The sequence below is a fragment of the Triticum aestivum genome, chromosome 3B, assembly GCF_018294505.1.
Source record: "Triticum aestivum cultivar Chinese Spring chromosome 3B, IWGSC CS RefSeq v2.1, whole genome shotgun sequence".
Lineage (NCBI taxonomy): Eukaryota > Viridiplantae > Streptophyta > Magnoliopsida > Poales > Poaceae > Triticum > Triticum aestivum.
In genome coordinates this window covers 25,615,006-25,636,369 of record NC_057801.1, presented here as the reverse complement: position 1 = coordinate 25,636,369, position 21,364 = coordinate 25,615,006, and the positions used below count along the sequence as shown (strand labels likewise).

At 43.8% G+C, this 21,364-nt stretch overlaps 1 protein-coding gene across 1 annotated transcript; it reads left to right on the top strand.

Moving 5' to 3' along the window:
• The first annotated feature begins 1,594 nt into the window (after nt 1-1,594).
• LOC123068350 (uncharacterized) lies at nt 1,595-5,037 on the top strand. Its single transcript, XM_044490925.1, has 6 exons — nt 1,595-2,088; nt 2,203-2,721; nt 2,800-3,243; nt 3,634-4,044; nt 4,149-4,345; nt 4,418-5,037. The coding sequence occupies exons 1-6, from the start codon at nt 1,812-1,814 to the stop codon at nt 4,667-4,669; spliced, it is 2,100 nt and encodes a 699-aa protein (XP_044346860.1). The 5' UTR covers nt 1,595-1,811; the 3' UTR covers nt 4,670-5,037.
• Nucleotides 5,038-21,364: the final 16,327 nt, after the last annotated feature.

Sequence of the window (21,364 nt, the reverse complement as noted above, 5' to 3'; positions counted from 1 at the left end):
ATTAGCTTTTAATGAATCAAAAAATTACTTTAGAAGCCTTTAAAACTAGCAAAATGAAGGGAAATAAGAAAAGTTGTTGCCAAACACAATATAAATCACAGTTTCTTAATTTGCTTTGTAACCCCTAGGTCGGAGACTACCAAGAAACTGCCCACATGCTAACAACAACTACCCAATGGTGAGGTGGAGTGGAACCTAGTCTTCAATGCGACACCACCAACAAGGAATACATATCCTATCGTCTTGCATCATCAACGGCAAATCCAACTAGTAAGGCGGAGTGTTGGATTTTCCACCAAGCAGTATGTAACATCAATATGTAACAGTGCACCACAACAATATAATCAGGCAGGGAACACCGCATAACATCATTGTCGTCGGGTCCAAACAGCTAGGCCTAGGTTTTTTTTATGCCTTGGATAGTTGATACACAAGATACCGAATGAGCACTCGGGACACCGGATCTAGATAGTGAGGCCTAGATTTTTGACCGTACATAATCGATACATAAGCCACCAAGTGAGCCCTCAAGACGCCACCTTGCCGGATCTAGTCAATGACTATACCACCAAGTCGTGTTCCGCCACCATCGCGATTGATCCTCATCGCCACCACCACTCCTAAGATCTGCCCAGTGTATCAATGTCGTCCATAAGTGGTGTAGACAAAAAAAATTAAAATTGAGAGTGCCAAAGGTGTCATGTAATGTTAGCATGGGTCAAATTGTCCAAATCTAACTAATTCTCTCCCACATTTCTCTCACATATTAAGAGGATTAGCAAGAAGATATACATGCATTTTCGAGAGAAGAGAGAACGGGAGAGCTACACCCCCAGCCAGTCCCCTGCCTCCGCTCTTGGTAGAGCCAGCTAGTACCAGATTAGTCGCCCCACACACCATGCCTCCAGAGGAGAGGCGGCCATGAGGGTGCGCGGCAGAACAAGGAGGGAGATCGAGTCGCCGTCGATGGCAGGAGGGCGGCTTCAAGAAAAAAAAAAGGGGAAACAAGGTTTTCCAACGTCTGAATAGCTTAGCCCCTGGTCGATCACAAGCGTGCATGTTGTATCTCGTGCTGAACTTTCTCCTTGCACGCGTGAATGCGTGATTGACCTCTTGCTTTGAGCAACAAAGTGCAGGTGATCACAACTCATAGCTACTAAAAACAAGTGCTGCAAGTAGCACAACAAAGCGAGCGAGATTGATGTGAGGTGCTAGCTATCGATGGAGCGCGTTATGTTATACCAAACCCGCGGTGGCGGGCGATGAAACGCATCTGGCATCTCGCATATAGGCTTAGCTCCTAATGCAAGTCACTTGACGGAGGGCCCTGCCTCTTCATGCCCCCCAAATAATTATCAGTAGGCACTCCCAATAATTATAGTTTGTTTACTGCTCAGCTCCTCTTGTCGTAATAATTACTCCCAGATTACTTGCTTGCTAACCCTGCCCATCGTCCCATCTTCTCTTTTCTCTTCTAGATCACGTTGGGCCCCATGCACGTATGCCCTCCCCATGATATGATATGAAAATCTCTCAAAACCACCTTTATGGACGGACGGATCGCCGGGAGCCGGGCTATAAACTTCGGGTTTTCCCAAACCATCTTCGCTTTGATCTCTCCAGCGCCACTTTCCTCTCTCTGGAACAAAGCAGCAAGCCAGTGTGTGCCTGCCACCATTGCTTCCTTCCTTGGCCAAAGCAGAAAAGCTAGCTTCTCACCGTGCGCACGCCTCTAGAGCAAGCAACCAAGCATACACATCATCGGAGGTTGCTTTGCCACTCGTCACTGTCGTCGGCGTCGGCGCAGATAGATGCGTAATGGGAGCAGCGGCTCGTCTTGCTCTTCCTCTTCTTCTCCACCGGTGGGGTTGCACCTGCAGCAAGTGTTTGGCTCGCAGGCTTCTTCTCATGGCCATGGCCAGCGGCTTGTTAGCAGCTCCTCCACCTGCCCTCGTCCCGTGGCGGAGCTGCTGCAGGTGACGTGGCTGCCCGCGGCCGGCGGTCTCCTCAACGCCCTGGCCTCCCTCAGCTTTCTGCTCCTCCTCGCCTACCTCTCGCTCTTCCTCCTCGCCAAGCTCTTCGCCCGACTCCAGTCTCCACCGCGCAAGGTTAGTGCTACGAAGCCTACTGATTAAGTAATTATTGCTCCTTCGATTCCAAGCATGCATGCTCACGAATTTCTGCCCACTTCTTCTGCGTACGTGCATGTGTGCAGGGAGCACCGTGGCCGTGACAACCGTGCCGAGAGTAACTCCGGGAAGGAGGACGTGGCCGCCGCCGACGACATCCACCTCGCCGGAGGGGAGCGGCAGCAGGCGGCGGACACGCTCTTCTGGTTCGACGAGGCCGTGTACGAGGACAGCGCCCTGCTAGGCCTTGGCGACGAAGCAAAGAATCATCACCTTTTGTACACTGGTGCCGGTGGTACGGCTGCGCAACATTGCTTGGAGGTGGCGGAGACCAGCCGCGCCTTTCACACGGCCCCGCCGGAGTCCACCAACCGCGTCTCATTCGCGCCGCGCGAGGAGGAGGACCACCGCATCGACAGCGATGCCGCCACTGCCGGTGCCACCGCCACCGTGGCCCAGGAGGAAGAAGAGGCCAAGGTCGACGTGACCGACGACGGCATCCCCAAGGCGCCGGATGGGCATCGGCAGAATATTCCGGTCGCCGCGTCGTTGTCACTGCCTAAGAATGATTCCGTTCAAGGCAATCTCCTAGGTATGTATATTCTCACTATCTTCTTTTTCATCGGTCACTTCTCAGCTTGATCTTACACTGCTTGTCATACGGTTGCAGAGAGGCAACGAAGCAGAGGGGGGGAAGGTCGCCGCGACGGTGATCACCGTGAAGACGGGCATGGAGTAGAAGAGGAGCCAGAGGAGGAGGAGGAGACGGCCGGCGGCTTTCCCGAGGTGAAGCGGTTGGTGAACAGCCACACGCTGGCCGACACGAAGAAGCTGCAGCTGGACGGCGGCGCGCGGCTGCGGCCGCGACGCGAGGAGGAGGACGGGGACAGCTGCCGGTTCGGCGCGTCGACGCTGACGAGCGAGTCGACGTCCAAGAGCTCGGTGGAGTGGCAGAGCTCGACGGTGACGACCGGCAAGGACGCCTACTCGGACCTCTTCTCGTCGTCGTCGCGCCGGAGCTCGGCGAGGTGGGAGTCCTACACGCTCTTCCGCAAGTACGACGAGGACATGGTCTACTTCCACCGCGTCGGCGCCCAGAAGCTCACCGAGACAGGTATGTACCTACACTAGCTAGATTGTTTACTGCCAAATTGATTGTATCTAGGAAAACTGATGAATTTGCTCATCATCATCATCATCACCAAATATTCCCCAAGTTATCATCATCATCACCTCTACTAGATCAACTTTTGTTGCAAACAAGCTCCGGTCGCCCGCGTTTCCAGTTCTCTGCGACGCTTTTCAGGGGCATGTGTGGGCTCAATGGAGAATTCTTATTACACTTCCCAATAAAAACAAATCATTACATGTTCCTCGACGCACGTTACATAATCTAGCCCTATAAATCATTACATTGGTGTAACAATAGTGTTCCATTTTTAATTTGTGTTCTTGCTGCCGGCTGAAGGATGATGACGTGGATGCATGTGTGTTGTGCATGCAGAGTCGTTCAGGTCGATCAAGTGCCAGCCGCGGTCCATGTCGCAGCGGATCACGCACAAGCTGTCCATGGCGGCGCCGAGGCCGAAGCCCGCGTCGGCGGAGGCGCCGGCGATCGGGCTGCGCGACCCGTACCCGGAGCTGGAGCGGGTGTACGTGGCCCAGATCTGCCTCACGTGGGAGGCCCTCAACTGGAACTACACCACCTTCCGGCGCCACAACGCCGGCATCAGCGGCACGATGATGGCGGAGGCGCGGTGCTGCCCGGCGCGGGTGGCGCAGGAGTTCCAGCAGTTCCAGGTGCTGCTCTACCGGTTCATGGAGAACGAGCCGTTCGAGCACGGCCGCAGGCCCGAGGTGTACGCCCGGATGAAGAACTCCTCGCCCAAGCTGCTCCTCGTACCAGAGTTCAGAGGTAGCCAATGCATCGAATAATTATGATTTGGTACTGCATTTTAATCTAGTTTTGTTCGTGATTAATCAAGTGTGACTCACTGATTGAATGGCTAATGCGCACAGAGGAGGAGGACGAGAAGGACGACCTGATATCGGCGGTGCAGTTCCTGCACATCCTGGAGGAGTCGATCAGGACGTTCATGGCGTTCCTCCGCGCCGACAAGCGGAGCCACTACCAGATGTTCCGGGAGATGGTGCGGCGGAGGACGAGCGCCAGCGACCAGTCCATCGTCATCACCCTCAAGAGAACCAACAAGGCCGTGAGTGATCAGATGAATTTCTTACGTACGTGCAAGCATGATGCTTTCTGAACGTTTTCGTGCATGTTTCAGAAGAAGAGCCGGCTCAAGGACCTGAGCCGGCCGCGGCGGTGCCTGAAGCGGATCAAGCTGCGGGAGCAGGAGGAGGTGGCGGTGCTGCTGGGGCTCATCGACCTCAAGGTGGTGGCCCGGGTGCTGCGCATGCCGGAGATCACGGACCAGCAGCTGCACTGGTGCGAGGAGAAGATGGGCCGGCTGAGGGTCGACCCGCAGCAGGGCGCCATGGAGCGAGACCCCTCACCCCTCTTCTTCCCCGCGCACTGAGATCGATCTCCCATCACAAAACCTCCGTCGACCGATCCATCCATGGACACTCTTTTGACTGCAACCTAGCTACTTTTCCTTTTCCTTTATCATTTCCTTCACCTTATCTTCCTTTTCTCTTTATATTGGTCTAGCGACAAAAGAAAAGATAAAGCCGTAGTGTTTGCGTAGGCACGAGAATATGCAACGCACTCAGCCTCTAGCTATAGCTAGCTACTAGTGGTAGTACAATATACTACGTGCCGTGTATAAAAAGAAGCGAGATCGATCGGACTCATCCGGAGATGAGATGACGACGGTGTTGTAAAGGCGTAATGTACATCTATCTGTAGAAAAATAAGATCAGATCGGCCCGTTTCCGTCTTGTAGTTAGTTGGGCGCATGTGATGTGGTGCATGCTGACATACGCACACAGAGATAGAGATAGAGAGAGAGAGAGAGATATTGGGATCGGCAGCAGACGGCAGTACGTACCATGTGACACAACCCAAAGCAAAAGTTGGCGGGCTGAGGTGGTGACAAGCACGGCCGGCTAGCTTTGATATATGTACATGCATTGCTTTAGGGCTTTGCTTTCCTCATGTGTTCCTCGGCTTTACGGACGGACGGATCGGTCACGAGAAGGTGCATGCATGCATGGTTGCGACCAGCAAATGCATGTCACGCACTTGGACTTGCCTCCGCATTTAAGATAGCCACGTCGGCCGCCCTCCTTTTCCTTTTTTCTTGCACTATTTGGCTTTGCCATGTAGAAAAAGCAGTCTCGCTCGCAGGCAGACTTTATCTTGGATCCTCTGCGTTTATGTCTGCGAGAAAAAGCTATGTATATGCGCGGTTGGAAGCGCTATGGCCAGTTGGGAGATAGCGGCAACAAAAGGAGGCATCTGTTGATGTATCTGTCTCCTCGTTGATTTTGGGTTGCAGATTTTTGTTTTCGAGAGGGTGTCGACGTTGGTGCTGATAAACATTAAGAGCAGTGCTATACGGACGATAAATATGGACGACCAACGGACGACAATCAAATCCAGCCAGAGGATCTCATCCACGACAGTGTAAGGCCCGCTGGATTATTGATCGTGCATAGATCGGCCGCACTACGTCGTCTATGGAGCAATTCCGAAACATTAATGGTAGGGACCAAACCAGGCATGGTGATATTGCTTTCCGAGAAGGATTAGCACGGTCGCAAAAGTGGTTCTTCCCTGTTAACGGGTCAAAAGGAGTTGGGGGAAGAACTCAGGCTGGCAATAGGGATTAGGACATGTACAATGGTAGCATATGGATACATATGCCCCATGACAAAAAGTAATTTGAGGCACCTGCATTTATTTTTTCTCCCCAATGCAAACTACCACTAGTGGGCCTCATTAAGAAACAGAAAATAAAGACTTTAGTACACATGCATCTCTGCTTTTCACTTCAACCTTTTCAGCTTTTGTCACTGGATCACACTTTTTCTCTTCAAGCACCCGTCTCCTGGAGAGGATCCCGCTTCCCTATTCGAACCTACTTTACGTCATATCCGATCCTACATGGCATGCGAGGCATCACCTTGAGGCTATGCATTGTACATGCCCTTACCCAGCAGGGTGTTGCTTCATATCCATGGCCCCGTGACAGCCTCCTCTGCTCATTCCCGTGCATGCCCCTACACAAATCCTTGGCCAAGGCTATGTGGCGGAAAGCGGTGCAGAATCTCGACAACAAAGGTATAACGTCGCTACCCAAATCCTTTTTATCATTTTTCCACTGCAACCATCGTTTTTAAACTGAATAATGTGGGTGTTAGACTGAAAAATAATGAGAAAGGTATTTCTGTTTCCACAAATGCTTTGAGACATTTGGAATATGACCGATTAAATGTTACTTCACGAGTTTCTAGCAAATCTCTTGCCTCACATCTAGATGAGGAGGAGCTGCATGCCACATCAGATGGTCAGCTGCTTACTCATTTAGTAGAAGAGGTTTCAGACGTGGGCTTGGTTGAACCCGGGCTTAGCTCATTGGTAGAGCCTACAACTTTCGGGCGTAAATCAAAGGCCGCCCATTCGAAAAAGAATTGTAAGTCCTCTAAGAGGGTGAAATTTTCTAAAGCTCCTATTGTTTACTCATGAATGGTATCACTAGTAGAAAAAGGGTCAAATGTGAAGCACATTAGTGTCGGTTTGATTTTGGCCCGGTACTAATGGTACCATTAGTGCCGGTTCGAACGGATTTGCATTAATGCAGGTTCGTGTTGAACCTTTAGTACCGGTTCGTGGCACGAACCGGTACTAAAGGGGTGGTGGCAGGCTGGCGTCAGGCCGGGGCCCCACGATCACCTTTAGTACCAGTTCGTGGCACGAACCGGTACTAAAGGGGTCTGACCTATAGTACCGGTTTGTGACACAAACCGGCACTATAGGGCAATTTTCAAACTCTACCCCCCTGTGTCGCCATTTCAGTTCTGAAAAAATCAAAAGAAAATGATAAAAACTTCAAAAAATAAAATCCTTTGAGAGGTAGTTATATTACTACATTTACTAGTTAGGAAAATTTGAAAACTACAATTTGGACATGTTTTGCAAAAAGTGTAGGGAAAATGTAAAACGACTATAACTTTTGCATACGATGTCGGAAAAAAACGTATAATATATCAAAAAATTCAGCACGAAAATCCGCATCCGATGGAGACCGCCTATGGCCTGTTTGGAATTTTTTAGAATCCTCAAATTCCAAAAGGAAAAAAAGATATGGTTAAATTTCAGTTTTTTTAAATTTTTTGGGTTAAATCTGGTCAAACTACTTATTCAAGAAGTATTAATGTTACTACATAATTATTCAAGAATATTAGTGTTACTAAATAATTATTTCAATTTTTTGAATTTTGGTCAAATCTGGTCAAACTATGGTCAAACTGTGGTCAAACTATGGTCAAACTTATTCAAGAAATATTAGCGTTACTAAATAATTACTGTTTTTTAAGAATAATAGTTTCAAACTCAAACGGTGAAATGTGTGACTTCATGCTCAAGCTAAACTCCTGAGGGTTAATAGGATTGACATCTTACTATTATCAGGAAAACAACAAGTGCAGACTCCGAAGCGAAGGAGAATAGAACCTGAAAGTTAAGCGTGCTCGGGCTAGAGTAGTGAGAGGGATGGGTGACCGGTCAGGAAGTTAGATGATTTAGAATGAGTGATCCACACTTGAGCAGTTAAGAGAGGTGATTAGAGACTAAATCATCAAATAATTCAGAAAAATTAAAAATCGAAAAAAAATTCAAAAAAATTTCAAAAAAAAAATCAAAAAAAAAAACCTTTAGTACCGGTTGGTAACACCAACCGGTAGTAAAGGTCCCCCATACCAGGGCGCGAGCTCACGCCACATGGTGGCACTTTAGCGCCGGTTCGTGCCGAACCGGTACTAAGGGGGGGGGCCTTTAGTGCCCACCCTTTAGTGCCGGTTATGGAACCGGCACTAAAGGCCCTTACGAACCGGCGCTAAAGCTCCATTTTCTACTAGTGTATGTTTTTTAATAGCATAGGTCTTGGTGACTTGGCTAAACATCTATACATTGTGGACTGTGATAGGGAGTATATTTTAGACTTTTTGGCTATCTCTGGAATGGGGAGACGTGATTTTCTCGGTAAGTCTGCTTAACCTCCTTTCTGGCAGGATAGACTTCACTTGGATTTCACAGCGGCCTAGCTATAGGTCATTCCGAGGCATTTTAATTGGTGTGAACACATGAACTATGGATGTTTTGGCTAGTTCGGATGGTGAGTTTCACATTAAACTCCATATCCGCGACAAAGCGGACAACTTCACATGGACTCTCGTCGCCGTGTATGGTGCATCCCAGGATGAGTTCAAGGCTGATTTTCTCAATGAATTATTTAATCTGGCGAAATATAATCCATACCTATTCTTATATGTGGTGATTTCAATTTGCTACGATTCCCACATGAGAAAAGCCATGGTAGGTTTGATAATTTGGCCCTTCCTTTTCAACGTTGTCATCGATGGTCTAGATCTATGAGAGGTTTTCATAATTGGAAGATAGTTCACTTGGATGAACAATCTTTTGGACCCACACATGAGATAAATCGTGTGTTAATGGATACCGACTGGGAATCAAAATTCCTTATGGTTTTTGTACATGCTGATACCGACTGGGAATCAAAATTCCCTATGGTTTTTGTACATGCTCTACCTCGAGTCGAAGATCTGTCACACCATGCACCCATCCTCCTAACTACTGGTTTGCCACACCCACATCATAAACGTGAGTTCAAGTTCAAACTTGGCTGGTTGCATCGGGATGGCTTCCATGACACGGTTAAGGAGGTGTGGGAGAAACCGGTTGCCGGGCATACCCCAATACGTAAATGGACTAACAAAGTGCTTGCACTACGTAAATTCCTTGGTGGACGGGGTAGGCATACTGCGGATGTCCTAAAAAGGAGAAGTTTTGTCTTTCATCTATTATTGATGATTTAGAAGCTTTGGCAGAGGTCAGACCGCTATCTGGGCATGAAATTGAGATCAAGAGTCAATCCAATGCATAGATAGCTTGCCTGCTGCATGAAGAGGAGCTCAAATTGTACCAACATTCTAACTCTCAATTTATCCTGAAAGGAGATTCGAATACTAGATATTTTCATGGTGCCGCCAAGGGTAGACACCAGAAGAAACTTATTCATTCCCTACAACAGGATGAGGGCAAGATTGAGGGGCATGAGCAACTTAAATCTTATATCACTAATTATTATAAAAATTTGTTCAGAGCCTCAGAAGAAGGAAACCTCTCGATGGATGAGTCCAGAAAAGATGACATCCCTCAGGTCTCAGATGTGGAAAATATTCTTCTAATAGCTCCATAATCTGAGGAGGAAGTTACAAAAGCGGTTTTCCTAATGAAGCACAACAACGCCCCGGGTCCGGATGGTTTTCCTGCGGAGTTCTATCAGAACTTCTGGGAAGTCATCAAACTGGATCTCTTGGATTTGTTTGGCAACCTACATGTTGGCCAACTAGAATTGTTTCGCTTAATCTTCGGTGAGATTATTTTATTACCTAAGGTTAATGAGGTGGAAAGGATAGACCAATATAGACTTATCTCCTCCTTATGCTAGTTTTAGAATCTTCACAAAGTTTGCGACATTTATGCTAAATTCTGTTGCTGAACATGTGGTTCGTCCTTCACAGACTGCTTTTATGCAAGGCAAAAACATCCTAGACGAAGTTGTTATCCTTCATGAAACAGTCCACGAATTACATGGAAAAAGCTGAATGGGGTAGTACTTTAAAATTGACTTTGAAAAAGCTTATGACAATGTCAAGCAGTCTTTTCTATAGACTCTCGGAATGAAAGGATTTTCTGCAGAGTGGCGCGCTATGATCCATAGCTTCACTTTTGGAGGTAGTGTGGCCATTAAAGTCAATGATGACATTGTCCATTACTTTCAAACGAAGAAAGGATTGAAACAAGGTGACTCATTATAGCCCATGCTATTCAATATAGTGGCAGATATGTTAGCTATCATGATTGAGTGTGCCAAGGCTGATGGCCAAATTTTTAGAGTAATGAATCACCTTGTAGATGGTGGTCTCTCTATCATTCAATCACTAGTAGAAAAAGGGCCTAATGTGAAGCACATTAGTCTCGGTTTGTAACTGAACCGGCACTAATGTGACCATTGGTGCCGGTTCTAACGGCTAGGCGGGCGGCGCTTGTTATACTGGTTCGTGGCTAACCTTTAGTACCGATTCGTGCCACGAACCGGTACTAAAGAGGTGGTGGCGGGCTGTTCTCAGGATGGGGCCCCACGACACCTTTAGTACCAGTTCATGCCACGAACCGGTACTAGAGATGAACCTTTAGTTGATTATTTTTGCTATTGAAGAGTATTATAGCTTTGTTTAAGTGGATCATAACAAAATTAGTCCCACCTCGCCAAGCGAGAGGGACTCGCAGTGGTTTATAAGACCTGAGTGCAGAGATGAGGAACGATGAAGGAGAGGCGCAGTGCTCACCTGCATGTTGCTTACCTTCAGGCCTTGAGGAAATGATGTAGACTGCATTGAGCTATGTGTAGTTTCTCAATGCATAAAGCTAAGCAATGTGTCGGTGAGCATTGCGCCTCTCCTTCATTTTTAATAACTTATTTTAACTCCAGACTTTTTGTGTGTTTAATATGCACCATTCACAGGCACATCATCAATTTTCAACCCTTTTCTGACATCATTTGCTAATTTTCAGCTCATTTAGTGTTTTTAGCTAAATGACCCTGAAATTGAAAAGCAGTACAAATGAACTCTGAAAAGGTTGAAAGTTGGCATGGTATCAACATTTCACCCACATAGTAGATGCAAAAAAGTAGAGAGGGTTACGACAAAAATTGGATGCACTTCGTGTACAAAATGGACAATCTCTTTCGAAGTATCAGGGTTTCAGACAAAAACTCATCTGTTACAAAGGCAATTCATTTTTAAAACTTATTACAACTCCAGACTTTTTGTGCGTTTTGTACGCACCATTCAAAGCCACGCCATCAACTTTCAACCCTTTCTGACATCATTTGCTATTTTTCATGGATTTACTGATTTTTTTGAGCTAAATGACCCTGAAATTGATAAGCGCTACAAATGAACTCTAAAAAGGTTGAAAGTTGGCATGGTATCACCATTTCACACACATAACATGTGCAAAAAAGTAGAGAGGGTTACGACAAAAACTGGATGGACTTCGTGTACAAAATGGACAATCCTCTTTGAAAGTATCAGGGTTTCGGACGAAAACTCATATGTTACGAAGGCATTTCATTTTTTAAATAACCTAAGTATTACCAAATTGAATATAATGATAAAACACACTAATATTAAACATAAGAAAAAAAGAATCACTGGAAAATCTATTTTTAAAGTAAAGTTATTCCCAAACTAGTGATTCACACAAATTTCAAATAATTCAAATTTAAACTATTCAAATTTGAAAACTACTGGCACTAACAGAAAGTTTATAATTTTTTGTACTTAAAGCAAAAGTATTCACAAAGAAATTCTAAATACAGCAAAAAACAACTCAGAAATAAATAAAAGAAAATAAATAAAGCAGAAAATAAAAAAATAAAAATAAATAAATAAATAAAAAGCCCGCCTACTAGGCCACAACGTCCTGCATACGACTAGAAACCCAACCTGTAGTTGGGCCAGGATGCAGGCCCACAAGCCCAGTAGGCCCAACAGGGCAGCACAACACAGGTAAGCCCAGAGGGCCTGCTTTAGAGAGGAGTTCGAAGGAGCAGCCGCGGCTGGGTTTATAAACAAGTGGGGCTGCTCTTTGCTCGGCGAGGTGGGACTAAACTTTGTGCACCGCACCAGGGCCAGCGCACACCCTTTAGTACCGGTTGGTGGCTCCAACCAGTACTAAAGGGGGGAGGGTCTTTAGTACCGGTTGCAGCCTTGACCCATACTAAAGGGGGTCGCTTCCCGCAGCTTGGCCTGGCCAAATTTGACCTTTAGTACCGGTTGGTGGATCCAACCGGTACTAAAGGTCCATCCTATATAAGCAACACTTACGAAATTTGCAGTTTTCTTCTCTTCTCCCTCTGCTTCAACCTCGTTGTCGTCGCCCGTCCCCATCGCCGCGCCAGTCCCCGTCGCCGCACCGGCCTGTCGCCGCCGTGCCCGTCCCCGTCGCCGTCCCGTCGCCGCGTGCGCCCGTCCTCATCGTTGCTCGCCGCCCTCGGCCCGTCCCCGTCTCGCGCCGCCCCGTTGCCGACCCCGTCGTCGAGCATCACCGGTTGTCGCCCCGCTGTAAGACCGCCCCCTTCCGCGCCATGGCCGCCCTCACACACACAACACACACACAGTACACGCACAAAGAGAGAGAGAAATGTTAGATATTAATGTCAAATGTTAGATGAATTAGATAGAAATGTTACATATTAATGTCAAAATGTTAGATGAATTAGCTAGATATTAATGTTAGATGAGTTAGCTTTTTATACTTTTAGTTATAGATGAATTAGATATATTAATGTTAGATGAATTAGTTTTTATACTTTTGTCAAACTAATAGAACTAGTTGAATTCTATATGAGATTTGAATTAGTAAGTGCTTAGTTGAATTAGTAAGTGCTTAATTGAATTAGTAAGAAAAACAATTATTTTTATTTATAGTAAGTGCTTAGTTGAACTAGTTGAATTAATAGAACTAGTTTATTTTTAGTAAGAAAATTTAGGTATATGAGATTTGATGATAAAATTAAAATTTTACTATAGAACTAGGTTATTTTTAGTAAGAAAATTAATAGGACTGGTTTATTTTTAGTAAGTGCTTAGTTGAATTAGTTGAATTAATAAAACTAGTTGAATTTATGTCATTATCACTTTGTCATCGAAGAATGCTATATGAGATTTGATGATCTAATTAAAATTTTACTCGGTGGAATATGCATGCTTTGTGTGGTCATCCGAGCTACCTCTACTTCCTCTACACTCAAGTCAGTGAGCTAAAAGTCCACCTCCTCCTTCTCCACTCCTCAGTGTTGAATAGAGTAGAACTAGGGTATTTAGTTATGCTTCTTAACCAAATGAAATGTTCGGATTATAAGATTTTCAATTAATGTTTCAAATATGAACATAGGAAATGTCTGACGACGAAAAGGAATTTGGTATGTGAGAATACTGTGAAGACAAGTGTGACCTGTGCGACAGGCCTCACCTAGTTGGTGGTAGGCGCTTCAGCATCAAGATGGATGACACCTTCGAAGTGGATATAGTAAGTCACAACGACATGTCTTTTTCCGTAATTAATCATGACTTCTACTTCTTTTGCTTCAACTTATAATTTTAATTTTTTACTATTATACTAGAGTATTCCCTGCCATGCAAGAATGTATGTCTCGGATAGGGTTGGTTTTAGTACTATGGAAACTATGGAGGTAAAAAGAGTTAACTTGAGGACCGAGCATGGTTATAAATTTCCCACAAAATTATACAATTCAGACACCTACACCCATTTTGAATGCAAACAATGGAGAGCACTATGCAAGGCTTATGCATTTGAGCCTGATATGCTTATCACCTTTGATATTCGTCCGGAAGATGATATTGAAGGTAATATCGACATCTGGGTTGATGTGCAGACGCCTCCAGTTCTACCATTATGTGAGTTTCTCAACCATATTTATGTCTTGGATATTGTTTATTCAAAAATAGTTGACAACTAATTTCTATTGACAGCTTATTTCCATTCAAGCAAACATGTCCGGCGCTTGGTAGACATGACCTACTACTGTCGCGGGGCTGAACTAAACTGCAAGGAGGTCAGTCATTATGATTTGTGGCTTGAGGATCTTCATATTGTCAAGACAAATTATTTTCCTGAACTTGAAAATCTTAGTACTCAAAACGTGCGACCAATAGTCTTCGTAATGAACTACGGTCACATCTATTTAGGAAAGAAGGTAAGATTTTTACTATTTGTCCTCACTGCATCTTTTGCATATATTATTTTTTAAGCTAAACTTCATTGCTAAGTATGTTACTACGATGTTCTTTAACCGGGACTCCCAATGATAGTTGTGCCTCAGTGGATCGAGGCTAAAGGTCGCATGTCCATGGTTAGCTTACGACCAAGACATCCCACATTGCACATGAGTGCATTCAGGATTTCTAAAAGCGAGCAAGTCTTAATAGTTAAAGACTGGAGCAAAATTGTGAAGGATCGCAGAGAAGTACTAGGGGGCAACAATCAGAAGTGCAGCCCACAATTAGGAGACAGGTTCATCTGCATACTTCAAGGTGATGAATCAGGAGTGCTACACATGTTCTATGCTATTTTACCTGAGAAAGAGAGCAACATGAGTGATTAGCTAGCTAGAATGAGTTTGAAGATGATGATGTTCTACACTATGATTGTGATGATTAAATAGCTAGTGTTGGTGGTAATTACTATGATGATTATTATTAGCTAGTGTTGGTGGTGATTAGATAGCGGTAATGAATATGATGATTAAATAGTGGTAATGACTATGATGATTATTAGCTTGTTGGTGATGATATGATGCAAGAGTTTTTATATATATTAATATGATGATGATGATGAGATGATTATGATGATGATGAGTTATTATATCATTGGGTGAAAGAACCACAGATTAGTTTCAAGTGGATGGACCCTAAGTGATCAAGTAATGGATTATCATGATAATCCATTACTTGATCACTTAGGGTCCATCCACTTGAAACTAATCTGCGGTTCTTTCACCTAGTGATTTAATAACTCATTATAATGTAAAAATAATTTCTAAATTGCTACTACGTAAATATACCTCGCCGGTCCTTGTATATACCAAATTGTATATATACATACATGTGTGTATGTGTGAATGATGGTGCGAGACATTCGATGATATATATGATCGGTTCTATGGGAAATTCTATTTATATATATGCATAACATGTACAATATATAGTATCGTAAAATAACAGTAAAAGAAAAAAAAAATGGAAAACACAAAACTAAAGGAAAAATAAATAATAAAACCAAAACCCCTAAACCTTTTAGTACCGATTGGTGTTACCAACCGGTACTAATGGTCTCCCCGCCCCCGGCGCTGGCTCGTGCCATATGGTGGCCCTTTAGTGGCGGTTCGTGTTGATCCAGTACTAAAGGGGGGGGGGCTTTAGTCCCCACCCTTTAGTGCCGGTTGCTGAACTGACACTAAAGGGCCTTACGAACCGGTGCTAAAGCCCGGTTCTCCACTAGTGAATAAGCCGATGATACGATTCTCTTCATGGACCATGACCTAGAGAAGGCGAAAAATCTCAAATTGATTTTATCAGCTTTCGAGCAACTGTCGGGTCTTAAGATAAACTTCCATAAAAGTGAATTGTTTTGTTTTGGAGAGGCTCAAGAAGAGGTTGACCTGTACGGTGCTCTGTTTGGCTGTGAGTTGGGCCAATTTCTGATCACTTATTTGGGGATACCGATAAAGTATCATAGGCTCACAAATGCTGAATGAAAACACCTCGAGGAGAGACTACAAAAAAGATTAAACAGTTGGAAAGATAAAATGCTATCTCTGGCCAGAAGATTGGTCCTCATAAATTCAATACTAAGCAATATGGTACTATATATGATCTCCTTCTTCCAGTTTCCAAAAGGAGTATTACATAGACTGGATTACTTCCGGTCAAGTTCTTTTGGCAAGGAGATAGTGAGAAAAAGAAATATCGGCTGGCTATATAGAGTGTGGTTTGCCATCCCAAAGACAGGCGGGTTGGGTATTCATGACCTTGAAGTTAAGAATATGACCCTCCTTGGCAAATGGTTGTTTAAGTTATTGACATAAGAGGGTGTATGGCAGATCCTCCTAAGGAGAAAATATGTGGGGTCAAATGCGGCATGTCAAGTATACTGGAAGCCTAGGGACTCTCACTTTTGGGCAGGTCTAATGGCTACGAAGAAATTTTTCTTTCACTATGGATCCTTCTCGATTAAGGATGGCTGGAAATTCGATTCTGGGAGGATAAGTGGCTAGGCAACGCTACACTCCGGGAACAATATCCAGCTCTATACAATATTGTCCGCCGCAAGGTTGATATAATAGCCACGTTGGAAACATTTCCTCCAAATGTGACATTGAGAAGAGATTGGACCCAGAATCCAATCGTGGAACACCTTGGTCCAGCGGTTATCCATGGTGCAATTGTCACAAGGGATCGATGAATTTTGTTGGAACCTACATAGGAGTGGAAAATTCCCAGTGGAGTAAACATGTAGAGCTTTGCTCCACTCAGATGTGCCATTTGATAATAATAAGAAGATCTGAAAGATGAAGATACCACTCAAGAATAAAATCTTTGTGTGGTATCTTTGTCGCGGAGTCATTCTTACTAAAGGTAAACTTATTAAGAGGAATTGGCACGGAAGTACATTGTGTCTTTGTAAGCATGATGAAACAATAAAACACTTGTTCTTCTAATGCAAATTAGCTCGTTCTATATGTTCAGTCATCCAAGTAGTTTCTGGCTTATATCCTCCATGTAGCCTTGCTAATATATTTGGCAACGGGTTACATGGGATTGATCACATGTTTAGAATTCTTCTCGGGATGGGAGAACTTTCCGTTAGTTGGTCGCTTGAGCAATGTAGAAATGCTATGGGTTTTAACGGTAAAAGCACTTCTCTTATGCAGGTTATCTACAGATATACCGGGACGCTTTGCTTATGGTCGTCTCTACAATGTGTGGAGAATTGAGACCTGTTTACAGAGGTGTGAATACGATTCAAGGCTACGACGAGGGATACTTTTACCCAACATGGATGGAAGCATGATCATAGGATTCCCCCCCCCCAAGTTTATGCGTTATACAGACTGTACATGTTTACTTGTATTTCGCATTTTTATATATTGGATTGAGAGTGGACTTCATTTGGTTGTGTGCATCTTAGTTATGTAGAGGTCGGATGTAATACTTAAATCTTTTAAGCAATAAATCGCCCCTTATTGAAAAAATGTCCCTATCTGTGGGGATAAGAAAATTTCCACCCACGTCCCTATCGGGTTTTTTATCTAGTCGCATGCATAGTTGCAATCAGCTAATGCATGTCACACACTTATACATGCCCTCGCATTTAAGGATGTATAACCACATCACAAACTCCTTTTCCTTCTAGGGTTGAGTCGAACCAAAGGGTAGGTCCCCTTCTTGAGTAGGACAACCCCCTTGTCGGAACCTATTTGTATGTGTGTGGGGGTGCCCCCTAGAAGCACACAAGTCCTTGGAGGTTGCCCCTTGCTGCCTTGCACCCTGTTCTCTCTTCCGTCAAGACTTGATCTAGATGTCGCACTGCTAGCCTTTCCTTCTACCCTCTAGTTCTTCCGATCGTTCTTCATGCTGGTCCATGGTGTTGGAGAACGTGATATGTCCATTTTGCATCATTCTTCTACATCGATATTTATTGCATTATGGGTTGTTATTACATGATATATCACAATACTTATGCATATTCTCTCTTATTTTACAAGGTTTACATGAAGAGGGAGAATGCCGGCAGCTGGGATTCTGGGCTAGAAAAGGAGCAAATATTAGAGACCTATTCTGCACAACTCCAAAAGTCTTGAAACTCCACGCAAGTCATTTTTGGAATTAATAAAAAATACTAGCAAAAGAATTAACGTCAGGGGGCCCACACCCTGTCCACGAGTGTGAGGGCGGCCCCCCTAGGGCGCGCCCCCTGCCTCGTGGGCCCCCTGACAGCCCTCCGGTGGCCATCTTCTGCTATATGAAGTCTTTTACCCTGAAAAAAATCATAAGGAAGCTCTCGGGACGAGACTCTACCGCCACGAGGCGGAACCTTGGCGGAACCAATCTAGGGCTTCGGCGGAGCTGTTCTGCCGGGGAAACATCCCTCCGGGAGGAGGAAATCATCACCATCGTCATCACCATCGATCCTCTCAGCAGGAGGGGGTCAGTCTCCATCAACATCTTCACCAGCACCATCTCCTCTCAAACCCTAGTTCATCTCTTGTATCCAATCTTTGTACCAAAACCTCGGATTGGTACCTGTAGGTTGCTAGTAGTGTTGATTACTCCTTGTAGTTGATGCTAGTTGGTTTATTCGGTGGAAGATCATATGTTCAGATCCTTAATGCATATTAATACCCCTCTGATTATGAACATGAATATGATTTGTGAGAAGTCACATTTGTTCCTGAGGACATGGGAGAAGTCTTGCTATAAGTAGTCATGTGAATTTGGTATTCGTTCGATATTTTGATGAGATGTATGTTGTCTCACCTCTAGTGGTGTTATGTGAACGTCGACTACATGACACTTCACCATTGTTTGGGCCTAGAGGAAGGCATTGGGAAGTAATAAGTAGATGATGGGTTGCTAGTGTGACAGAAGCTTAAACCCTAGTTTATGTGTTGCTTCGTAAGGGGCTGATTTGGATCCACATGTTTCATGCTATGGTTAGGTTTACCTTAATACTTCTTTTGTAGTTGTGGATGCTTGCAATAGGGGTTAATCATAAGTGGGATGCTTGTCCAAGGAAGGTCAGTACCCAAGCACCGGTCCACCCACATACCAAATTATCAAAGTAACGAACGTGAATCATATGAGCGTGATGAAAACTAGCTTGACGATAATTCCCATGTGTCCTCGGGAGCGCTTTTCTCATATAAGAACTTGTCCAGGCTTGTCCTTTGATACAAAAGGATTGGGCCATCTTGATGCACCTTATTTACTTTCATTGCTTGTTACCCATTACAAATTGCCTTATCACAAAACTATCTGTTAACGATAATTTCAGTGCTTGCAGAGAATACCTACTGAAAACCGCTTGTCATTTCCTTCTGCTCCTCGTTGGGTTCGACACTCTTACTTATCTAAAGGAATACGATAGATCCCCTACACTTGTGGGTCATCAAGACTCTTTTCTGGCGCCGTTGCTGGGGAGCGCAGTGCTTTTGGTAAGTGGAACTTGGTAAGGAAAATTTTATATAGTGTGCTGAAATTTACTGTCACTTGTTACTATGGAACATAATCCTTTGAGGGGCTTGTTCAGGGTATCTTCACCCCGACCAGTAGAGCAAAGAGTTGCTCCTCAACCTACTGAACCTACTGAAAATGTTTACTTTGAAATTCCTTCGTTTATGGTAGAGAAACTGCTAGCTAATCCTTTTACAGGAGATGGAACATTACATCCCGACTTGCACCTAATCTATGTGGATGAAGTTTGTGGATTATTTAAGCTTGCAGGTATGCCCGAGGATGTTATCAAGAAGAAGGTATTCCCTTTATCTTTGAAGGGAGAGGCATTGACATGGTTTAGGCTATGTGATGATATGGGATCATGGAACTACAACCGATTGAAATTGGAATTTCATCAGAAGTTTTATCCTATGCATATTGTTCATCGTGATAGTAATTACATATATAATTTTCGGCCTTGCGAAGGAGAAAGCATCGCTCAAGCTTGGGGGAGGCTTAAGTCAATGTTATATTCATGCCCCAATCATGAGCTCTAAAGAGAAATGATTATTCAAAACTTTTATGCTCGGCTTTCTCTCAACAATCGCTCCCTGCTCGATACTTCTTGTGTTGGGTCTTTTATGATGAAGACTATTGAATTCAAATGGGATTTATTGGAAAGAATTAAATGCAACTCTGAAGATTGGGATTTCAACGAAGGTAAGGAGTCAGGTATGATACCTAAGTCTGATTGTGTTAAATCTTTTATGGATACCAATGTCTTTCGTGAATTTAGCACTAAATATAGACTTGACTCTGAGATAGTAGATTCTTTCTGTGAATCATTTGTTACTCATGTTGACCTCCCTAAGGAGAAGCGGTTTAAATATAATCCTCCCACTGAAGTGAAAGTAGTTGCACCTATTAAAGTTGAAGAAAATACTATCACTTATAATGATCATATTGTCCCTACTACTTATATTGAGAAACCACCGTTCCCTGTTAGGATAAAAGATGATGCTAAAGCTTCAACTATGGTTCGTAATAGTAATACTGAATCACCTACACCACCTGAGCAAATTAAAGTCGAACCTAGTGTTGCTATGGTTAAAGATCTCTTGGCTGATAATATTGATGGGCATGTTATTTACTTCTGTGATGAAGCTGCTAGAATTGCCAGACCCGATTCTAAGAATAAACATAAACCCGTTGTAGGCATGCCTATTATTTTTGTTAAAATAGGAGATCATTGTTATCATGGCTTATGTGATATGGGTGCTAGTGCTAGTGCAATACCTTATTCCTTGTATACAGAAATTATGCATGATATTGCACCTGCTGAGATAGAAGAAATAAATGTCATAATTAAGCTTGCCAATAGAGATACTATTTCACCATTTGGGATTGTTAGAGATGTTGAAGTCTTGTGTGGGAAAGTTAAATATCCTGCTGATTTCTTGTTCGTGGTTCCCCGCAAGATAGCTTTTGTCCCATTATATTTGGTAGACCCTTCTTGAATACTGTTAATGCTAAGATAGACTACAAAAAAGATTTTCTTATGATTGGTTTGGATGATATGACTCATGAGTTTAATTTTGATAAATTTCGTAGACAACCCCATGATAAAGAATTGCCGAGTAAGGATGAAATTATTGGTCTTGCTTCTATTGTTGTGCCTCCTAACGATCCTTTAGAACAATATTTGCTAGACCATGAAAATGATATGTTCATGAATTAAAGAAGGGAAATAGATGAAGTATTCTTTAAACAAGGACCTATTTTACAACACAACTTGCCGGTTGAAATTCTAGGGGATCCTCCACCACCCAAAGGTGATCCCTTGTTCGAGTTTAAACCATTACCTTATACTCTTAAATATGCTTATCTTGATGAAAATAAAATATATCCTGTTATTATTAGTGCTAACCTTTCAGAGCAGGAACAGGAGAGATTTTTGAAAACTCTGAAGAAGAACCATGCTGCTATTGGATATACTCTTGATGATCTTAAGGGCATTAGTCCCACTCTATGTCAACACAAAATAAAATTGGCGGAAGACGCCAAACCAGTTATTGATCACCAACGATGGTTAAATCTTAAGATGAAGGAAGTGGTAAGAAAGGAAATATTGAAGCTCCTAGAGGCAGGTATAATTTATCCCGTTGCTGATAGTCAGTGGCTAAGTCTTGTCCCTTGTGTCCCTAAGAAGGGATGTATTA